The sequence below is a fragment of the Cotesia typhae genome, unplaced genomic scaffold (assembly GCF_013202065.1).
Source record: "Cotesia typhae breed Kobodo isofemale line unplaced genomic scaffold, CoteBio_Ctyphae contig_22, whole genome shotgun sequence".
Classification (NCBI taxonomy): domain Eukaryota; kingdom Metazoa; phylum Arthropoda; class Insecta; order Hymenoptera; family Braconidae; genus Cotesia; species Cotesia typhae.
Window position 1 is genome coordinate 6,370,808 of NW_027423728.1, and position 22,162 is coordinate 6,392,969.

The 22,162-nt window shown below is 29.7% G+C and overlaps 5 protein-coding genes and 1 non-coding gene across 8 annotated transcripts in view; 2 read left to right on the forward strand and 4 right to left on the reverse strand.

Annotated features, from left to right (window-relative positions):
• The first annotated feature begins 767 nt into the window (after positions 1 to 767).
• LOC141524361 (syntaxin-1A) lies at positions 768 to 8,167 on the forward strand. Its single transcript, XM_074238190.1, has 9 exons — positions 768 to 1,495; positions 1,596 to 1,679; positions 2,170 to 2,263; positions 2,363 to 2,437; positions 6,711 to 6,908; positions 7,448 to 7,524; positions 7,622 to 7,759; positions 7,852 to 7,962; positions 8,029 to 8,167. Exons 1-9 carry the CDS (start codon positions 1,463 to 1,465, stop codon positions 8,098 to 8,100), a joined length of 882 nt encoding a protein of 293 aa, XP_074094291.1. The 5' UTR covers positions 768 to 1,462; the 3' UTR covers positions 8,101 to 8,167.
• Positions 2,482 to 6,826, reverse strand: LOC141524358 (condensin-2 complex subunit D3-L). The gene is made up of 3 exons (XM_074238185.1): positions 6,709 to 6,826; positions 2,977 to 6,581; positions 2,482 to 2,915 (listed from the first exon to the last, which is right to left on the reverse strand). Exons 2-3 carry the CDS (start codon positions 6,522 to 6,524, stop codon positions 2,630 to 2,632), a joined length of 3,834 nt encoding a protein of 1,277 aa, XP_074094286.1. The 5' UTR covers positions 6,525 to 6,581; positions 6,709 to 6,826; the 3' UTR covers positions 2,482 to 2,629.
• On the reverse strand, positions 7,766 to 10,295 carry LOC141524360 (lymphokine-activated killer T-cell-originated protein kinase). The gene is made up of 5 exons (XM_074238188.1): positions 10,056 to 10,295; positions 9,530 to 9,766; positions 9,165 to 9,449; positions 8,449 to 8,673; positions 7,766 to 8,345 (listed from the first exon to the last, which is right to left on the reverse strand). The coding sequence occupies exons 1-5, from the start codon at positions 10,171 to 10,173 to the stop codon at positions 8,179 to 8,181; spliced, it is 1,032 nt and encodes a 343-aa protein (XP_074094289.1). The 5' UTR covers positions 10,174 to 10,295; the 3' UTR covers positions 7,766 to 8,178.
• Trnal-aag (transfer RNA leucine (anticodon AAG)) lies at positions 9,011 to 9,092 on the reverse strand. Its single transcript has one exon. It is a non-coding gene; the product is annotated as a tRNA-Leu (tRNA).
• A 162-nt stretch (positions 10,296 to 10,457) lies between the features above and the next one.
• Nd-b14 (NADH dehydrogenase (ubiquinone) B14 subunit) lies at positions 10,458 to 11,387 on the forward strand. Its single transcript, XM_074238191.1, has 3 exons — positions 10,458 to 10,705; positions 10,851 to 10,966; positions 11,155 to 11,387. Exons 1-3 carry the CDS (start codon positions 10,585 to 10,587, stop codon positions 11,281 to 11,283), a joined length of 366 nt encoding a protein of 121 aa, XP_074094292.1. The 5' UTR covers positions 10,458 to 10,584; the 3' UTR covers positions 11,284 to 11,387.
• Positions 11,388 to 11,863: 476 nt separating this feature from the next.
• Positions 11,864 to 22,162, reverse strand: part of LOC141524356 (receptor-type guanylate cyclase Gyc76C) — a 41,862-nt gene continuing 31,563 nt past the window's right edge. For all 3 annotated transcript variants that reach the window (XM_074238183.1, XM_074238182.1, XM_074238184.1), the window contains 15 exons: positions 19,018 to 19,321; positions 18,771 to 18,917; positions 17,829 to 18,188; positions 17,574 to 17,752; positions 17,115 to 17,402; positions 16,233 to 16,493; positions 16,066 to 16,137; positions 15,629 to 15,797; positions 15,336 to 15,485; positions 14,920 to 15,259; positions 14,706 to 14,829; positions 14,535 to 14,633; positions 14,309 to 14,453; positions 13,978 to 14,234; positions 11,864 to 13,666 (listed from right to left, as the gene is read on the reverse strand). In XM_074238183.1, coding sequence (XP_074094284.1) covers positions 12,758 to 13,666; positions 13,978 to 14,234; positions 14,309 to 14,453; positions 14,535 to 14,633; positions 14,706 to 14,829; positions 14,920 to 15,259; positions 15,336 to 15,485; positions 15,629 to 15,797; positions 16,066 to 16,137; positions 16,233 to 16,493; positions 17,115 to 17,402; positions 17,574 to 17,752; positions 17,829 to 18,188; positions 18,771 to 18,917; positions 19,018 to 19,321 — 3,804 coding nt within the window. In that variant the 3' untranslated portion in view covers positions 11,864 to 12,757. The remainder of the gene's footprint in view (positions 13,667 to 13,977; positions 14,235 to 14,308; positions 14,454 to 14,534; positions 14,634 to 14,705; positions 14,830 to 14,919; positions 15,260 to 15,335; positions 15,486 to 15,628; positions 15,798 to 16,065; positions 16,138 to 16,232; positions 16,494 to 17,114; positions 17,403 to 17,573; positions 17,753 to 17,828; positions 18,189 to 18,770; positions 18,918 to 19,017; positions 19,322 to 22,162) is intronic.

The window sequence follows — 22,162 nt, forward strand, 5'->3', positions numbered from 1 at the left end:
GGACAAAAGAAAACTCGAAAAGTTATATTATTAATAGTAATAACGTGACCCAAATGCCAAAAGAGCGTATATAAAATTTTTTTTCACAAAACTAGAAATTTATATAAATCTGTAATAATTACAATCTGAAACTGTAATTTTTCCAGTTTTCATCACGAAGCGCTACGTTACATAATATAATTTAATTTTTCTATTTTTCTTCTTTCCGTATAGTCAGTCTTGATTAACGATAATATAAATAAAAAAGACTGACTAATTTGCCTTGATATGCATTTAAAATCAACAATACAATCGAAAATTTTAGGTAATTTTTTATTTATAATTAATAATTAAAAAAAAAAAAAAAGAGATAGTGTGATCTTAATAATTTTATTTATGACTAATAATTAATTAATTAACGTAGTGTAATTATAATATATTGAAGAATATGTTGTAATCGTTTCCTGTATATTACTTATAAAAACAACTATTTTCTTAGTCTACCTACATTGTTAATGTGTTGATTAATAAATTAATAAATAATTGTTATTGTTAAGATTTACAGAATTTTAATAAATAACTTAAAAGCTTTAATTGTTAATTTGTTTATTAACTGTGTCTAAAATCTGATACAAATAATTGAAATTAATTACAATAATAATTGTTTCTGATAAAAAATTTTTTACAATTTTTAATTTGATAATTTTATCACAGATTTTTAAAAATATATATATATATATATATATATATATATATATATATATATATATATATTATAAAAGGTAACATTTGTATATATTAAATCTTGTAATATAATAATCCGGTTTTAATATAATTAATTCATAAGATTTATCATTTATTTGCTAAAATTAAAAATTCATTTTCAATTATTTTTTGTTTGTTATAAAAAAATAATTCTAAATGCTCTCTTGGGCTCAAAGGTTCTTATGTATGTAATAGTTATCATAAGTAATAACTAACAACAATCTAAAGTACAAAGTGACAATGAGTGGTATAAAAAAATAGTAATAGTTAATAAATAATAAGAAAAAACAAAAAAAAAAAGCTGATGCATGAATTTTAAATGGCGAAAAATTAAATTCGGCCTTGCAGAAACCAACTGACAAGTACTTATTTCCTTTTGTATTATGTATGCAAAGTGTTCTCGTTTCTTAAAGCGAAGTAGTTGACATTAAAAAGTTGATGGAACTTAAAGTAATAAGAAGTATCTTTACAAGACGTTTTAGTAACATATACATCAACTGTACATATCATATGTATATATTCTACATGTTATAAAGATCGCTCGTTGAAAAATGTGATAGTAAGATAATGTTTGCTTCGTTTTAACAGTGTATTATCATTATCATTGATAACCAGGCGTGTCTTGATAAGAAAGTGACTTATAATAATATTGAGAAAAAGTATAAATACCAATATTTTATTTTTTAAGTCAGTTTTAAGTTTTTTGACACTGTCTACCATGGTTCGAGATCGTTTAGCTGAATTGTGTGCAGTTAGTGCAAGTTATTTATTTATTTATTTATTTGTTGCTATTTTATGTTAATTCAAGTTATATACAATTAATCTATTTTACTTTAATTGTTATTTTTTAGAACAAACGGAATGATTGTAAGAGTTTTTTACCAGAAATAAGCCAGAAGCTTTCTAACAAAAAAGTTAAAGATGTGTTATATGAAGTAAGTTATGAATTATATAGCAAATGACAAGCTGCAATTCCAACAGATGGCAGTTTTAATAATTGAAAATAAAATTTTTAATAAAAAATATTTTTATTTTTTTTTTAATTCAGTATTTTATGTTTAAATTCGTGAATTCAGAGTCATAGAAAAAAAATAAACAAACTGTTAGTATTGCAGCTCATTATTTGTAATTTATAAATTTTTTGAAAATAATCGTAGTGATGAAAAAAATTTTTAACCAAGAAGACAATTTTTAAGAATTTTTTTGTCTTGAATCAAGCAGAAATTTTTTTTTGGTTTAAATAAATTTTATTTGGTTTGAAATATTTTTTTACTTAATTTCATACAAATAAATTCTCTAAAATAATCTTCTTGATTCAAGAATTTTTCTTTTAGATCAAATTAATTTTTCCACCATTGGCGAGATGTTTTGTAAAATTGACATTTTTTTTTTTTAAAAAGAAAATATAGCATTTAAAATTTTCAGGCGGAAAAAATACGTGATATGGTAAGCATATTGCAAGATAATATTAATATTGTTAAAGATTTACACAACAATGTTTTGTCCCACACAGATTTAGGTAAATATACTTTTTTTTTTTTTTTTTTTTTTTTTTAATGAAAATTAGTAATGTTAATTATTTAAAAAATTATTTATTTTACTAAAATAATTATTTTAGAAATTCAAAATGAATTGGAAAGTAGAACTTTTGTAATATCACAAACAGCATTTAGAATCCGTACTAGTTTAAAAGGTAAGTTAATTATCTGTAAAAATAAATATTCTCCAACATTAAAAATTTATAACAATAACACGGTAACACAGTAATAATTATTTGGTTGTTAGTATTTTTAAAACCCAACAAAAAAATTTTTCATTGCCAAAAAAATCTTGAAATTTACTGACAAAATCTCAAAATCTTGGCGACCCACCAGAAGCTTTCGTATCAAATCCGTCGATACTTATTGTCCCGTTTCTTCGGACTACTCACTTTACTCCTGTCCTCCAAATTAGTAATAGCCACGACAGTTGTATTTTTATTCTTCGTTGCCTCAACCGCTTCATCACCAATCAAATTCTCGGTCTCTTCATCATTGCAACTGAGACTCGTCAACTTCTCAATGACAATCCTCGGAATTCTATTATTATCCAACAGCGGATGAACAGCCTCTCCAGTTTGAGAAGTGAATTCCTGGTCAGATGATTCATCACCTCCTTTCTTACCGTACCTCCTGAAATTCAACCAACAGTTTTAACCAGTTTTCACAAATATTATTTTGTCAGATAATTTACCGTATGTCAAATTCGATTTCTTTTTCAATTTCCGGCCATTCATTATACAGACTGGACAACTGTTCTTTATTAAACTCAGTACCAATCCTAGCAATAGACTTGGATATGTTTTCCACCAGTTTAGATTTACCGTTTATCTTCTTCAGCTTAATCTTCAGCTTCATCATCGTGGGTAGCAAATGATTCAAGCCATGTTTCTTAATTCCATCCGCAATAACATTACCAGGATGACTGGCCCCGGTATTGCTGGAACTAGTCACTGTAGTATCATCAGCATCATCATCATTGTGCTTACTGGTACACGATGAAGGCTGCAAATGGTCGCTGGCAATAATATAAAACGTGTCTTGCAAAACACATCGACCTTTTTCATCATTGACATTTATTTTGTCGCTCAACGCGCGATGAAGCACTTGAGTAGTCAACCTGACCAACAACTTGAGTTTCCCTGGTGGGTCGAGATGCTCCAGCATAAAATCATAAATAATTCTCCGCTTGCTGGAATTGCTATTGCAATTGCCGGCTAAGGTCAGCGCTTTCCTCTCAGCAGAACCCATTTTTCTCTCCAGGTATTTTTCATCAAGCTCGTAGTCGTTGTAGTGGAAGATCCCCTCTAAAAACTGCTGCGATATCAGAGTCTTATTTTTAACTAGCAATCTTTCTTTTATAAGGAACACCGTCATCTCACGTATCGTGTCATCGGGATCGGACAGCATGGTGAGAATGTGAAAGAAAAATGAACCTTTTACCTTGATATAATCCTCGACGAGTAATTGGATAAAAATAACTACAATAGCTTCTCTTACTGTCTTATTATCGCCTTTCATACTGACACACATGTCAGGCAAGTACGGCTCCACCAGAGCCGTAAACCTAGTACAAACATCAGCAAGCGCCTTGGCAGCATTCACTCGAACTGCAGCGTCTGCATCAGCATCACGCTGGTTGATATGAGCATCAAAATTCACACCAGCGCTGAGCAGTTGACCAAATATCGGCATCATTTCATGGGCTATTTTTTCTTCTCTCATTGCCTGCTGTCCTAGGGCTACTATCGCTGTCGCTTGAAGTTCTCGGGCGTTTCTTAGAGATAAAGGCATTCTTTCCCACTCAATAAGCATACCCTGCAGAGTTCTAAGCGATGACAACCCGATTGTGTTGGTACTAAACAGCGACGCATGTCCTAGAGTACAGATGGCTTTTGTGTAGTTATTAATGTCAACCGGAGTATGCTTGACATCTTGGTTCATTATCAGCTCGATTATCTTCTCTGAGGACTGCATCAGATCAATCATTCTAGACTCTATTTGAGTGTCAGCTGAATTTAAATGCTTGAGAACACCGTATAGTATGTCCATTGAAATGCTTATCAACACCGGATTAATCGTCGCTTTTTTTAGGGACTGATAGATGTCTTCGGACAATTTTTTGAGAAAATTACTATCAAAAGTCGGCCAGCAACAGCGCAATACCTCCATTGCTAAAAACTCAAAGAAACCTTGACCTTTTAAAATTTCTTGATAGTTTTCAAAATACTCACGCATTCCTGGAATCGTTTGGTTCTCGACAATTGCGGATAAAAATGTCCAGGCAGCTATGTTGTGCTCAGTGTTGATGTAAGATTGAATTTTTCTTATCGTTGAATTAGTAATAATTTCACTGTGCAGCCAAGCATCACAAGCGCGAGTCAAATGCTTTCGCATTTTCATGACCGTTAATTCATCAATAATTTTCCAAGGCAAATTGTCATTTTTCTTTAACTTGTCAATGCGCTCGATTATCAACGCCTCCATAGTCTCGAGTACCTTTTCCTGGACCTTGACTTCAATATCAAAAACCTGAGGCACCACAGCCTTCACCCAGACTTTGTAAAGAGTCTCGTGATTAGGATACGACTCCAACAAAGTCGTGAGCACCTGGATAGCGAACTTCCTTACAATCATCGCTGGATCGCGACAGTGCTCGCTGACAACCGGTACAACAGTGTCCAGTAGATCTGGAGCATTCAGCACTGCGTTCTGAAATATCTGCATCGAGCTGCGACGCACTAAAGCGCGTTCATCTTCCGCGCGAATCTTCAGCATTGAAATAAAATTGTTGACATCTGGAAGCAGGCTGTCAACTGTATCAGAATCGAATGCTTCTAGCAGAGTTTCCAATGTCGGTAACTGGCGTTCTGATTCTGAAAAACTGAACAGATTAATAACAAACGGGTTGTTGCTGGTGTCTGTGTACTCCACCAGTGTGGCCATCGCTCTTCCACGAACCATGCTTGACACATCCGTACAGCGGCTTAGAACAGTGCCGAATAAAATACACTTATACTTGTTAGTCGCAGCAGCTCGTTCAGAATTCTGTTCATCTTTCATCGGGTCTAACAAAAACTTCCCGATGATCTCTTGGGCAAATATCCTGCAAGGAATTTTATTATTATGCGCAAACAGAACAAGGTCTTTAATTATCTTAGCATAGAGGGTGTTACAGCAGATATTTATCAGCTTGACAATGACACTCGCTTGCTTCTGCCTCGTCTCCAATCTCTCTGGACAGGTTACCATCAGATGCTGGATCAATATCATCACCCCAGTCTCGGCATTCTTCTGGTGCTTCAAGAGAAGAGTTTTGAGAAAGTATATCGTTGTGTCACGTACGACAGTCAGCGACCTCAGTGGTATGCTCGTGTAATTGTAGAGCATGTGAGGCAGGATGTTCTTGGCGATCAGTTTTATTGTCACTTCAACATGTCCGTGACGAGGATCACACAGCTGTCCAAGTGCTGCGTAAGCGTTGTGAACTAGCGAGACTACGGAGCCTTCGGATACCTTTTTAGGTGACTTAAAATCACTTACCTCGGTTCCAAGTTTAGTTACCTCGATCAAGGAGTCAACTGTCTGCTCCAGGGAGCGAACGTAGTCGCGCATATGCCAGGAGTTAAGCATCAGAATCATGTTGTACATTATGACGTTGAGGCTCTTGGTGAGGGTTATCTTCTCTGTTTGGAGCAAGCTGGACGGTTCCTCATCTTGGATGTAGAGACTCTCGAGGTCCAGGTTCTTCACGGATTTTTTTACTGCTGGCATCAGGTGCTGGGACAACTCCAGAGATTTTACCACGCTGTAGTACAGGTTCTCGTGGAAGATCTGGTACGCGCTGCTGCCTGGAATCGCTAGAAGGGTCAAGTAGAGACTGGTAGCATGGAGACATGCTTGCCGGGAGTCCTCGTCGGCCTTCATACCCTGTCCGGTTTTTATTAAGTAACCCAACAGAGCTAAAAGCGCTTTCGGGTCGACATTCAGAGCACACAGCGTTTGCCAGGATACCTCTGACAGGTCGCTGGGGGAGTTGGAGTTTTTATTACAGTCAATCCAGGTTTTTAAAACTATACTCGTGTCTTTTAGCAGGATCTCCATGTCTTCGCTCTCGGCGAATAATGCATAGTCACCTGGTATTTTGTCAATTATGATAAATTGGTTGTTCCAGACTGATTCCGTCCAAAATTTGTCCAAAATATCCAACTTGAACTTTTCAAATATTCTCAGTGGCTCCATTGTTGTTGTTTAGGTTTTGTTGATGTAAACATAACCTCTCTTGCCGTTGAAATTTAACTTTATGAAAAAAAAATTTATTTTATTTAAATTAGATTTTTAAAAATTTTTTTAATAATTTAATTTAAGTTAAAGAAATTATTTTTAATTTTCACGTGGTTTTATTTATTTATTTATTATTACTTACAGAGTTGGGAAAAGATGTATCGAGTGTTGATGAACTGACGTTGGAGAGCGCGAGAGATGGTCCCGTTTATATGCGAATTAAATTTTTGCAGTACGCAACTATACTGAGGATGTTTTCAGATATTATGCATGCTTATAATGAATCATTATTGAGATATCGTGATAAGTGCTCGTCGTTGTTACACCAGCAAAGGATATTACGTATGTTTTTGTTAAGTAAACAAATGGGTTTTTGTTTTGGTAAGCGCGTTAAAGATGGCGGCAAAGCGCGAAAAATTTAAACTTGCTTTTGCTCAGTTGCTTTGGGTTATCTAAGGATGATACTGAAATTAGCAGACGTTTTTAACAATTCTTCTAATTTTTAAAACAAATCAATTATTATGAAAAAAAAATATTTTCAAATATTCGCACTTTTTTAAATAATTTTTCTTTAATTCTTACAGGTGGAATTTTTTATGAAAATTAACTTAACAGATAGTTGATAATTTTAAGAATTTTTGTAACAAATAAATTATAGCAAAAAAAATTTATAAAAAAAATTGACATTTAGAAATTTTAAAAAACTAAAAATGCAATTTTAAAAAAAAAATTTATTTGTTAAAAAAAATTAAAAAATCCTTTCTAATCAAAGTTTGAAGTAATATCATTAAATATTGAATTTTTTTAATTCGAAAAATTGTTAAATCAAGTCTAACTAATTAACTGCAAGTCAAAATAATATTTAATAAATTTATTTTTAGTTAGAAAAAAAACAGCAAGTCAAATATTCGATCAATCCGATAATGATGAAGAAAAAACAAATCTTTTTGTGGATAACGTCAGTATTTATTATTAATTATTTTTATTATAATAAATATATACATTACACATGTAAGCATTTATTTAGAAAATAATTATTTTTATTTAATAACTAGATACTAGAAGAAAGTAGATTAGCTAAATTACAACTTACAGAAATACAATTTAGACATAATGAAATAATAAAATTAGAAAAATCAATAAAGGAAATAAGAGATATATTTTTAGAAATAGCCTTTTCTGTTGAAAAACAGGTAAAATATGTTATAAATTCATTAATATATTTTAATATTTAATACTTAATATTTTACTTATTATATTATAATTATAATACATCATATTTTAGGGCGAGCAACTAAATTGTGTTGAATATTTTGCTGGTAAAGCAACGGACGACGTAGAAGGCGGCCGTTGTGATCTTACAAAAGCCGAAAAAAGACGTCGTAGAAATCGAAAAGTAACATAAATTATTAGTTAAATAATTGACAAAACTAATTACTAATTACTCATTTTTTTTTTTCAGAGAAAAACAAAATTACTTATCGTACTCGGCATTATAATTATTATTCTACTACTAATTGCTATTTTCTTATAAAAATTGTCATGCAAGGCTACTGATGAATTCTTCAAAAAATACCTTAAGATAGTCATAAAAAATAAACGTGTTCAAAACTTATTTGCTGCCATCGGAAGACTTGAAAATCGAATTCTGAAAATACATGACAACACCTCTGGCACTCGGACGAGTTTTGTAGTCTTGGTCAGTGCATAAAGTAAATATTTCAAGGATGTGATCGTACTCTGGTCCAATGGAAATCGCTGGCAATGCTGGCCGTGTTCCTAAATAATTGTAAAAAGTCAATATAATATTAATAACAATACCTTTCAATAAAATTGTATTAAAAATAATGTCTTTTTAATGATTATGATTGGTAATACTTGCCTAAATTTTCATTGACTTTTATATCTGGAAACAAACTGCTGTCAAGCAACTCGCTGTTATTGGGATTTGTGTTCTCGTCACCAATTACAGAATCCATTGTATTGTTCAATATGGATTCATTCAAATCGTCTCCAGTGTCAACGTGTGGAGGCGATAAGGCAATCATTTCCCAGAGTATTAGTCCGTATGCCCACATGTCTGTTTTATTTGTGATTGGAACTTCTTCTGAAATAATCAATTTAGCCGTTACTATTTAGTAAAATAATTTTTTTTAACCGAATAGAAAATTTTTTTGCTCCAAAATTTTTATCACAAAAAAATTGTTAAAAAAATAAATGAAATAATTTTTTAAAAAAAACTTAATATACACCAATGAAAACTGCACAAATATTAACATATTTTTGGAGTAATTAAAAAAAAAAAAAAAAAAAAAAAAAAAAAAAAAAAAAGTTTTTAGTGAGTAAAAATTTTGGAGTAAATTATCATCATACTCCATTTTAACACCGCAAAATTTAATATAAAAATTTTTCTTTGCAAATTCTATGAAAATGGCAAAAAAATTTGGCAGCGGTGGGATTCGAACCCACGCCTCCGAAGAGACTGGTGCCTTAAACCAGCGCCTTAGACCGCTCGGCCACGCTACCGCCGACAGGCGGATTTTAGAAAACACAATTCAGCTACACAGATTTTAACACAATTTAAGCACAGATAATTACCACTAATTACTTCCGGAGCATTCCAACACTCGGTTCCAGTGTAAACAAACCCATCGTTCATCACCATATTCTTATCAATTGGCACTGATACTCCAAAATCACAAATTTTGATTGTCTTCATATTGTTGCTGACCAAAACATTGTAGCTCTTGAGGTCACCGTGCAAAATATTGACAGTATGATGCAAATAATCCAAGCCTTTGGCTATTTCGTAACCAACAAACTCAATATCTGTGGCTTTGAACGGATCGTCTTCAGTATCAACTCTTTCTTCAATCAAATCTCCTACAAAAAATAAATATTAATGTCTATTTATATCATATGAATCATAACAATAATAATAATAAATAAATTAATTAATTTACCTAAAGATTGATCTAATTTTTCCATAGCAAGACATGGAATTCCCGTTGCCGACAAAGTTAAAGCACGAAAACCAACAATATTTGGATGATTCAAATTCTTGAGAATATCAGCTTCAAATTTTATTCTTAAATCATATTTAATATCTTTCGATAAATTTGCGTTTCTTTTTTTTATTGCCCACGGTGATCGCGCGAATCCGACCTTGGGTGATCTCTCAAGTGTAAATACATTGACACCTAAAAAAAATATAATTAATTAAACATAAAAAGTCAGCTGTCACTTGGCAATTTTTTAATTTTCTTTAACGAAAAAAATTTGTTCTAAAAAATTATTTTTAAAATATTGCACTTGCAATTTTCGAAGTTTTTTACACGTACAATTTTTTTTTTTAATATTTTTGTAACAATTTCTTCAATAAAAAAAAATTCTAAAAGTTTTTAGATGTCGCTTAACTTTATTTTCATAAAAATAATTTTCATAAAAATAACTATTGAAATTCGAACAGTAAAAAAAATAATTATTTACCACATCCATAACCTATTTGTTTCAAAAAAGGCGTCGCAGGTATTTTTAATGGACTTAAATTGTCTACATCAAACCGACTGCGAAATCTCTTGCTCGTTGGTGTTTTAAATTCTTCCATTTTGTTAATAATTTTATTAAATTTCACTTTTTTTTTATAACATAAAAACTTAAATTTGTTTTGTGAGATCAACGGACGCCAAACACCTGTAAACTTGTTTGAGCCTGTTGATTCGGCCGTTAACTGTTAAGTTTTCAAAATAAATAACAAGAGCTAAGACGCCATCTGTCATGGTCTTAAAGTCACTAGAAAATTACTAAATTTTAAATTCACTGTGCCAAAATTTTTTGTTGGGACTGTCATGGAGATATTACCTTAACTTAACTTCAGTGTCATTAATTTTTATTTTTACTCAATGAAGATCGTCCGTAGATAATCAAAAAATTTTTATTACCGATAATAAAGTAGGAATTGATTGTTACCAAGTATTTATATATTTTTTTTTCATTTACAACATTTATAAAAATAAAAATGTCGACACCCGTACGGACTGTTCGTCAAGTAAAGCCAGTTTTATCATTAACTAAAGCTGAAGCTCATAGAAGAGTCTTAAATTTATACAGATCATGGTACCGACAAATACCTTATATTCGTAAGTAGTCATAAAAAATTTTTTACATTCCTTATTGATTATTTATACTCTCCAAAAAATTTATAACCTATTACCTAGTCACTGATTTTTGTTTTCTTGATTATGTAAACATGTCATTTGATAATTATTTTAATTTTTTTTCCAGTGTTGGATTATCATATTCCCAAAACTGAGAGTGAATTGAAAGCCAAAATTCGAGAAAAGTTCTACGAAAACAAAAATGTCACCGATATTCGTGTAATTGATCTTCTTGTCGTTAAGGTACTCAATGAGATACTGGTAAAGTCTTAGGACCAGTTTTTTAATCAGGAATAAAATTTTACCCAAGATAAAATTATTATTGTCAGTATATTTATATACATGTTATCTTGGATTTAACAACTGGCCCTTAATAAGTTTGCTGCTATTTTGATAATCTGTGATTAATTTAAGCATAATTGGTGTTGTAGGGTCAAATGGAGCTGAAAGAAACATCAGAGAAGTGGAAAAACAAAGGAACTTTAATGAATTACTTCCCTGATACTGTCGAAAAGAAGCCTACTGGTTTTATGGCAAAGTTTTTGAATGGTCAAGATTAATTTTGAACTGTCATAAGTAGTTTAAAATTTATTAAAAAATTTTATTAACTAAGTTCTTCTCTGGTAATTTAAGATGAACATAATAAACTGTATATAAGAGATTAGATCACATGTTTTTTTTTTTTTTTTTTTTTTAATTTTACTGTAAATTGAACATGATTAGTCAGTAAATTTCTTAGCATTCTTAATCATGGAAAATTAATTATTGATCTAAATAATGATTTATCATTTGTCATTAAGATATTTATTTTTTACACTAACACAATAATTCTCGTCACAAAGTAATCTAAATCATTTGAATGATGAAATAAATAATATAATTGCGATATTTTATAAATAGATTGAATGATTAAAATCAAAATTGTTATTCATAGAACTTCAATGAATTTTAATAATCTGTTATTAAAATTGCAACTTAACAAAAGTGATAATTTTTTTTTTTTTTTTAATTCAGTAACAAAGACAACAATTAAATCTTGGAGTAAACTGGTTTTTATTACAAGAAGAATATATATCAATAGATCGTTGTGTACATTTATAATATTAATTAGACATTTATTAATTATATATAGCTTTAATGTCTGTATATTTTATTTTCTTGTTTATTTATTTTTAATTTATACATTTGTTTTTACATATATTATCAGTTATTTCAGTATAACTATTAATAATATTATTTATTATCATTATATTTATTTATTTATATCATCATATCATAATTATTCAGTTATATACATTTGACATAATTGATATTATAATTTCTTACGCTAGCACCTTAGGTACAATCCAGTTCACTTTTCACAGCCATACAGATAATTTGCTTTCCTTCAGTGAACAAAAAAATTAATACATATTAATTAATTAATATACATTATATACTCATACAATTACATAATAATGTAAATAATAGATTACATAACAATTAATCATTAATAATCCATCTGTCAAAGTATTAACACAAAAAAATATTTTTTATTTGTTTTATTTGTCAATTGTTAAACTTTGGTTGCGACGAAGCGCCTTCGTTAAAAAATATAAAGTTTATCGCACTCTCTAGGCCGCGAAAATAAATTTTATTAATATAATAATAGTCATAATTATAATTATCATCAATTAATAAATTGATGTATTAAATTAAATTAATTATTCAAAAGTCTAAATATAAACATATTCATAAACATTTTAACGGTACAAATTATAAAATCTAAAAAATATACACTTGTCGGTAACTTTCATATACATAAATTGCACATACTTAAAATCTATACTATACTTTAATTAATAATTATAATCAATAAATTTAATAATAGATAATTGAATAAAAATAAACATAATTATAAATGGCAACAATTAGACAAGCGTTTGATCCGCTTGGAAAGTTTACAGAAAAAAAAAAATTAATTATTAATTAATATATTATTCAATAATATAAAATAAAAAAAAATAAAAAAAAAAAAAAAAGAAAAAAACAAATTTACACGATACTCTCACGTTCAGATTGTATGTCATAACCAGCGATAACTCCGCGTCTTAATGAAACTTCACTATTTCTAAGTCCATTACCATTGAATAAATTAACAAGCCAACTCCTTATTGAATTTCTAGTGGATGTTTTTTTATCTGTGACATTGTCGTTGGTTGACGCTTGAGTAACTTGATCAAGAGATCTCCAGGGTTTGTTAGCAATGGCTATTTCCCCGGTGCAAATAGTGTCATCGCCGAGTAATGGAGAATCTACTTCTTCATTTGACGAGTGATGATGATGATGATGATGATCGTTACGTGTCACCGTTAACAAATCGCCATTAGGATAGTTATTATTAATAACCTTATCAATGATGCTATCTCGCATACCACCACCACCACCACACCTATCACAACTTTCGAAAGACTTGTATATGTGCCTTAGATCCTTGCTACTGAGACGAAACGATTCGCTCCCAGTTAACACTACTGGAAACAGGTCTAGCGATCGCGTTTCACGAAGCAGCTGAGTCGGATAATCGCTGGTTGTCGAGGAAGAAGCTATCGTAGACAGTACTCGTGGAGTTTTTTCCTTAGGATCTGAAAAGAAGTTTGCGATAGCTTCTTTTACGTTTTTCTTACGGTCTGATTCTTCTTTTACGGTCGTATTTACTAAAGTGCTTCTGGAAATGTTATCCTGGAAAACTGAGCGGTCTAAGTTTCCCAGGCGAAGAGCACGTGGAACTGGACTCGAGTTTCCACATTGTGACACTGAGTCTTCAGTGGGTCGCGGAACGCTGGATTGTCTTCTGCTACCAGCACCCAGTCCTGCGAGTAGTGAAGGCTGTCGTGAATCCGAGTTTAATTTTGGGCTGCGTCGTGGACGACAAAACAGCGGTGGTAAATCATTTATGTCAACCTGAAAAAAAATAGTGTGAGAAATAAAATCTGTTTTTTAAAATTTTCTATATTATTGTATCTTGTGAACTATTGACATTTTCAAAGATACAAGCTCATCCCGATGTTATACTCATCAAGACCTTTCATTTAAGTACCCACATCAATTTTTCATATATTTATATATATTATATATATGTATATATGAAAAATATATGAAAAATGCATGTGGGTACTCAAATGAAAGCTCTTGATCAGTGTAACATCGGGACGAACTTATATCTTTTGAAACGTCAATAGCTAAAAAATTTTAGGAAGAAAATTTAATTTTACCTCGCGTTTTTGCACAGCTTTTTCAGTAGCTCCGACTAACCAGTAAGTTTTCGCGTCACCTTTTCCTTTCATATGCACAAATCCGCGTTCTTCGATAATATATCCTCCAATTTTGTCTAGAACGTCTTTGCATTGGGCACTTATGTGGATTTTTAGAGGTTCACCAGTTGACTCCAAACGTGAGGCCGTGTTTACTGTGTCTCCAAAAAGACAATAACGTGGCATTGTCAATCCTACAACTCCTGCTACTACTGGACCTACAAATTTAATTTTTCATTAGATAAATTGCTTTAAAAATACAGTCATAAAAAAATAAATAAATTTTTCGTACCCGTATGAATTCCTATTCGTAATTTTAAGGTATCATTCGGCCGATGAACAATCGAGTGCTGTTTAACTTCGTTAAGAAGCTCTAATGACATGGAAGCTATTTCTCCTGCATGCCAATTAGAATTTTTTATCGGTAACCCCGACACCTAATAAAATCAATAATAGTTACTAAATTAATTAAATATAAATAAATACATATATTTTTTTTTTTGTTATAAATTACATACCACCATGTACGCATCACCGATAGTTTCGACTTTATAAACATCGTAGCCTTTAATTATACGATCAAATAAAGTATAAAGATCATTAAGAAAATTGACAACCTGGAACAATTGATCAATAAATTCAGTTATTAAATATTTAGGAATTTTTAGTAAATAAAAAAAAATATTTACCTGGAAAGGAGTACTCTCAGCAGACATAGAAGTAAATCCAACGATATCACTGAAATAGATCGTTACTGAATCAAAAGCTTCTGGTTCAACACCGATGCCATTAGTCAAACAATTCGCAACAGGTCTGTAATTATTAAAAAAAAAAAAAAAAATGTAAATAATTTTGAAAAGATTTTTATAAAATTTACTAAAAATATATTGATTAAAAACTAACTTAGGTAACATCCTGTGAAGTAAATCCTCAGTTTTTTGTTTCTCCTCGAAGAGAAGGCGCGTACGCTCACTGACTAGATCCTCGAGGTTGTTGGCATACGTCTCCATCATATCCATCATCTGGTCCATAATATTACGATGTCTACCGGCTTTCATTTTCTTTAAGCGCGTTCTAATTGTCTTGAAATCCGGTCTTAATTCAGGACACTCGGCCCAGCAATCTGTTATCGTATTCACGATGTAGTCAGGACAATCCGCGTCAGACTCGGAAAGAATTTCAATGTTGGGTCTGAATGGATGCTCATCATCTTCTGAATATTTTTTTACTCTGTCTATTATTTCTGTGAATTGTTAAAATTAATTAACTAATTGTAATTTATTTTTTCAGTTTACAGTATCGGGTTTTAATATAAATACCTTTGGGTTCCAAACTAACTCCACCGAATGGTCCTTTTCTACCGACTATCTCAAAAAGTATTATGGCAAAAGAATAAATATCACCTTCTTGAGTTCCTCTAATAGGTGCATTGGGGTCTCTTAATAATTCTGGTGCTTTCCAAAATAAATCTGTAATAAATAAAAAAATTAAATTATCATTATTTTATTTTATTTTCCTTATATCGACACTGCCATTTTTTTATTTTTATTTTTATTTTATCAGCAATAATTAGATATTTTTTAATGTCAGTATTAAATTAAAATAATCTTACTTCGATTGTACTGATGTTCTCCAATACTTTCAGATTCAGCACAATGTCGCATATCATGAAGACCAAAATCAGAAACTTGAAGTACCCATCGAGAAGTTACAACACAATTTGAAGACTTTAAATTACCATGACAGACTAGCACGGACGATTCGTGAATATACAACATACCCTACAATCATAAATCACATCGTACATATAAAATTAAAATTTTTTTAAAAAATAAAAATCTAAAAATTGACTTGGTTTAAAGAATTTTTCTTCTTGATTAAAAATGATCAATCTTTTCAAAATAATTTTTTTAATTCAAGATTTTTCTTTAATTGAATTGTAATTAATTTTTTTAAATTAATGTTATTTAATTTTAAATAATTTCTATTGATGTATATTGCCGATAGACGTATGTTAATAAATAAATAAATAAATGAAAATATATTTACCTTAATGAGATCATGAACTAGTGATGCAATAAACATATCATCTAACTTAATATCTTCATTCTCAATTATATCCTGCAAAAGAAATAGCACTTAGTATAGTAATTTAATTAAGTGATTGTTTAAATGAATATAAAGAAAGTAAATAAAAATGATAATGATTTACGTACGTAAAGACTTCCTTTGGCACAATAATCGGTAATTAATAATATTCTTGTCGGATCAACACAAGCACCGATAAATGAATTAAGATTACCGTGTCTTATTTCACGCAAAACACGCATTTCTTTCATCACGTCACGTGATATATCTTTTTTCTTGGTAAATTTAAGTTCTTTTATTCGCACAATAACTCCATGATAATGCCCTGTTTGTGCAAATACTTGACCACCACATTTTGATTCATAAGACATCACGCTAACTAAACTTAACTGAAAAAATAAAATTTAATTATTAGCAACAGTTAATAATAATATTAATGTAAAAAAAAAAAAAAAAAAAAAAAAAGCTATATGAAACTTGTTCTATAAAAAAATTTTTTAATAAACTATTGATGGAATATTGAAGAACAAAAAGACTAAGATACATGTGTAATAAAATACCGGTATTAAGTCCCCCTTGACTTACTAATGAAATAATAATTTAATTGATTGGAAATAACTGGTTTAGAAATGCAGGGAAGCTTAATATACGTAGGGGACTGGCTCGGGTACTTAACCCGTGATTTTAATTTCTACGCTAAGAAAATTATTTATATTTTAATCTATATTATTAAGAAAATAAAAAAAATTTTGTGTCCAGGATGGTCATGTGATAAAATCGATTTTTTTTTTTAGTAAAATTTAGTGTCATTGCAAAGGTCTTGCACCGATAGTCAATTAATTATGATAAGTATTTAGGCTACATTCGAAAATTCTCTATCTCTAGATACATAATTAAAAAATGACCCTGTATCTTGAGAATTATTGAAATTTTTTGATTGACAAAATTAAATTAAATTAAATTAAAAGTAATAAAAAAATTAATAATATATAAGACGAATAAATATTTACCTTACTAGGTGAAGACATAAGATTATCATGGTGGGGATAACCATGTATATCACTAGGATCTATTTTCCATAAAAGACCCTCTATTTCCTGTTCTATTTTCCATCTTCTGTAGATACTCATTGTTATAACAGCAACGCAGAACAAAATAATAGCAAGTATTGCTGCTGCGATAATACTGTAACCATGAGTATCATCTTTAGGACAGTGTTCATTGAGAAAACCACAACCGGGTTCAGCTTCTGGTTTATTTTTTCCAGGCCATTCCATCGATTCTGACGGTCTGTACACCTGAGTGATAATTAGCAAGTGTGATTAACATTTAATAAATTTTTTTAGCATTACAGATTACTGGCTTATTAAATTATTAAATTAATTACTAATTACACAAACTACGAGGTAATAAAATAAAATAAGTAATAAATGCACACGCGCACCATAATATTTAGACAACTCACTCACTAGAGCTTCACCCTGCTGAAATAGTCCCACTGGTTTCATTTGATAGTCACACGTAAAATTTACAGGTAACGAATTCAAAGCATCTATGAAATGAAAGTGTTCTTTTTTTAGTGCAAGAACTGAAAAGTTTCCTTCTGAATCACCTTGATAGTCGAGTTTTATTGTCTGTCCACTGACACCTTAAATAGCAAATATTTACATCAATTTTTAAAATTAATTTATTATGATAATAGTAAATAATAATTAATGACTTACTTTGATACGTGTGCCGTCGAATTATTGTTTGAATAATTAGCGTACCATTACTAACTATTTCGTCGATCTCACGCTCTGGTTGTTCCCGTAATAATTGGTCAAGTGCTGTTGCGTATAGTTTTACAGAATCATACAAATACGCCGCATAAATAGATATATATTTTTCAAAATTTGAATAGTTAAATAATTCGGGTACCGTAAATTTGAACGGCTCTTTTCTTGTATACTCTTGAACTTTTTCTGTAAAATTTTCATAACTTTGAAGTGGTGGCGTTAATGCTACCACCAGTAAAGAACGGGCTCGTTTCAAAAAATGATTTATATCCAGACAATTCTTTAGCGTATTTAATTCACTCGGTCCTAAAAAATTATTATCCTATTAAAAAATTATTAATATTGATATTGAGAATTAAATAATAAAACTTTTTGATAATTTAATAAGAAACTCATTCATTTATTACAATTAATATTTATTCACTTAACATTTTTATTTTAAAAATAAAGAATTAAAAAAAAATTTTTTTTTTTAATTATTCACAAGTGGGGTCTACCATTTTAACTTTGATTTTTTTGAACGAAATTTTTTTTGAGAATTTTTTTTTTTTTGAAAAATATAAAAAAAAATTTTTATAAATTTTACGATTTTTCAAAAAAATTCATAAATTTTTTAGAAAATTGTGATATTCAATTTTTGTTTTTAATTGTTCGTTTTTTTAATGTACTTTTCAAAAAACATACATCAAAATTATGAAAATTAATTTATCAGATATTTGATAATTTTTTTAGAACAAAAAAATGATTTTAAAAAAATAGACATGTAGAAATTTTATGAAAATAAAAATGCAATTTTTTAAAAATAATTTTTTGGAACAAATTTGTTTGTTAAATAAAATTAATTATTTTTTATAGTAGATATTATATAGAACAAAGTGTAATACTAACTCCATAAGTACTTGCTAGCTTCTTTCTGCGAATACGTCATCATGTCAATATAGATCACCATATACTCGCCATTGTCCAACAATCTTTGATTCTGCATCGCGTACATTAATTCTATGAGTGAAGGCGACGGGCCCATAAAAACATAAACTGAAACAAATAATTACAATAAACTTATTTAATAAAACGTTTGATAGAAATATTATGTACAATTGAATATAAATAAATGTAAAAATAAAAGAATACAAACTTCTCGTCATATTTTTAGTTTCTTGAATCAATTGAAACCAGACATTTTGACAGCAAACAAGTTTATCCTCGCAACATTTGTGTCGGTCCTCAACAATTTTGAAGTGATTTATTGTTAAATTATTATTAACAGCCTGGGTCACCAATTGGTCAGCAACAAGCGACCAGTCCTTTTCGGTGATAATTGAAAATTTAGTCCACCCGTAGTGCAGGAGAAGTGCTATTACTGATTTAGACGCCTGTCTGTCTGGTGGCTCTGTTCTTGCAAAAGTTGGTATTTTTGAAGCTCTGTAATCGGAACATTTCTGAAACAGTAAACATAAACAATATATTATTTCGATTGAAAGATTAATTTATTTTATTTTTTGCTATGATAATCGTTTTAAAAGAAACAATTGATTTTTTTAAAGAAATTTAATGATATTAAATAAAATTTGAATTGATGATTTTAAAACTTTATTTTATATCAGACTAAAACTAAGTGAAAAATTAATACCATAATTATGCAGTTTTTCAGTTAATGTTTCAAGTTGATAATATTTTGTTGCGATTTTTTTAGTTGAAAATTTAATAAGTTTTCATTATAAATTGCTTCTTTTTTAATTTTAATTGAGTAAATAAAATCTAATGATTTTATCGTTGATTGACTAATTTCATATTTTTCAAGTTCAGTAGAATTTTAATTACGATTATAAAGATGTCAATATATAAAACTAAAAATAATTTTTATTTTTAAAAATCAACTTTTAAAGCATTGAGATCCTATTGTTGCTATTTACTATTGCAAATAAAAAATTATAAACGTTTACAAAATTTCTTAAAAATATAATGGCGGATAAATAATGATACTGAAATCGAGAGGCTTCTGAATATTTCTGAGATCTTTATAACAATTCAATTTATTATAAAAAAAAATATTTTTAAAACTTTGCACTTGTAATTATTCCAAATTTTCACACGTGAAATTTTTTACACAATATTTTTTCATTATAATTCAATTTTTATAAAAATAAAAAAAATATCACCTAATTATTTATTATATTTTGGTAGTATTGACAGTTTTTTTTATAACTTACTATTTCAACACGAAGTACATTGCTGTTAAAACAAAAAAATCTTCAACGTTAACATTTTCCGTCTAAAATAAAAAAATCCGGGAGATTTATCTATTAAAATCCTTATCTAAAATTTTTCTTACCCTAGAGTCATCAATAATAAACGATATTTTAATAAGAACAATTTTTTTTTTTGAAATAAGCGATTTCTTCTCGAATAATTATTCCAGATAATCGACAACAACAATTGATCAAAATAAAATCTCAATATTGTACCGAGGACATTAAAGGACTACCAGCAGTGCCTGTAAAATGCCACACGTGGCTTATTAACATACAAATTAAAAGAGCAATCACCAGAGAGGAATTTATTCTTCTTTGAGTGCGGAGCAACATACAGCTCAAGAGATTGAAACTGAATTGAATTGAATTGAATATAAAATAATAGAATAGAGTTTTAACATTGTGATAATATCTATCTGTCGAGACTTTGATTACAATTTAACAAACAACTTAAACGCATTGTATATAAAATATCTTATATTGTTATTTTATGCATGTAGAGTTGAGTCTGGAGTGTAGAATGTATGCAACAGACAATATATGCACAAATTTATTTATCATGGATCATGACAGCATCAGAAGAGTACAACGAAGAACAGAGCAACTTTAAATAAAACAAAGTATAAATAATCACATAACCCTGATAATGACAAATTTCTCAGATAAGTGGAGCAGAAACAAGTTGACCATGAAGTTTTAATAATTATTAATAAATAAAGTTTATTTGAAATTAAAAATAAGGATCTACACTCTAGACTCTCCAACTTGAATCCACTACACGGTAATAATTTACAAAAGTAATTAAATATATAGTTATCCTAAAAATAACGTTTGAGATATTGTAAAAATTGACTGTAAAAGAGATTTAAGATTAAGATGATGATGATGATGAAGAAGAAGAAGAAGAAGAAGAATAAGAAGATGAAGAAGAACAAGGCGTGGTGTGCAAGATGCTTTGGTCATTGCCGGCTAGCTGGTTGGTGTTATTCCTGGCGGCGGTCGGCTATATTTAGACGAGACCACCTTGAGAGAGTCCGAGAAAGAGTTGGTTGTGCAACGAGAACGAGAACGACAACGACTACGACAACCAAGACAACTACCAGCGGGTATATGACTACCAAGTGCTTAAAACTCACGATACGATAATTAAGTAAAAAGAGAAGGTAACTTAACTATAACTATATATTTATATTAATGTATAATAGTCTTGGTTTATTGCAGCTCAGTTTATTGCTAACAAATGACAAAATACTTTAATGTTACAGACGTTAAGACTTTATTACACTCCTATCATCGCGATTCTCATCTTGATCATCGCGTTCTCAAGATCAGTTATGTGACATGACACAATGGCAAATTAAGTACTTAACAATGACTTTGTCGGTCACAACTTGTAAGTTACATAAAAGAGTTACGAGTTTTATTAAATTAATTTTATAGTATAACGTCAACTTTTATGGAGGTTATTACAACTGGTGCATGGTATAATTGTCATGGAATTTTATTTAATCGCGGTATAGGTTATAGATGTGGGTATTATGAGATTAAGATAATACGGATAAGTATATGCTGATAATAGAGACGTGAATCAACTATTATATGGGTGTATTTGTTGGTTATTGCACTGTTTTGATGTTTTTATTTCCTCAGGAATTATGTTAAGTACTGAAAATTTATTATTATCACTTTTATACAATAAAATAATATGTTTACTATTTATTTGTTATGTTTTTAGAATAAAAATAGAAATAAAAACAAAAATAACGGAAGATATAACCTGTAGTTAAGTTGAACAACGACTGCGCATGCGCGAAGATTGTTCCAAATGTTCCATAGTCCCAAATTTACATAAAAATCAATTATTAAATAAATACACATGATTACTTATGTTTTGGGGAGACAAAAAAATAAAAATGACGTAGAATATAACATATAGTTAAGCTGAAAAACTATTGCGCATGCGCAAAAACTGTTCCAAGTGTTCCAGAGTCCCAAATCCGTAAAAAAAATCATTTTTCAGGTAAATTT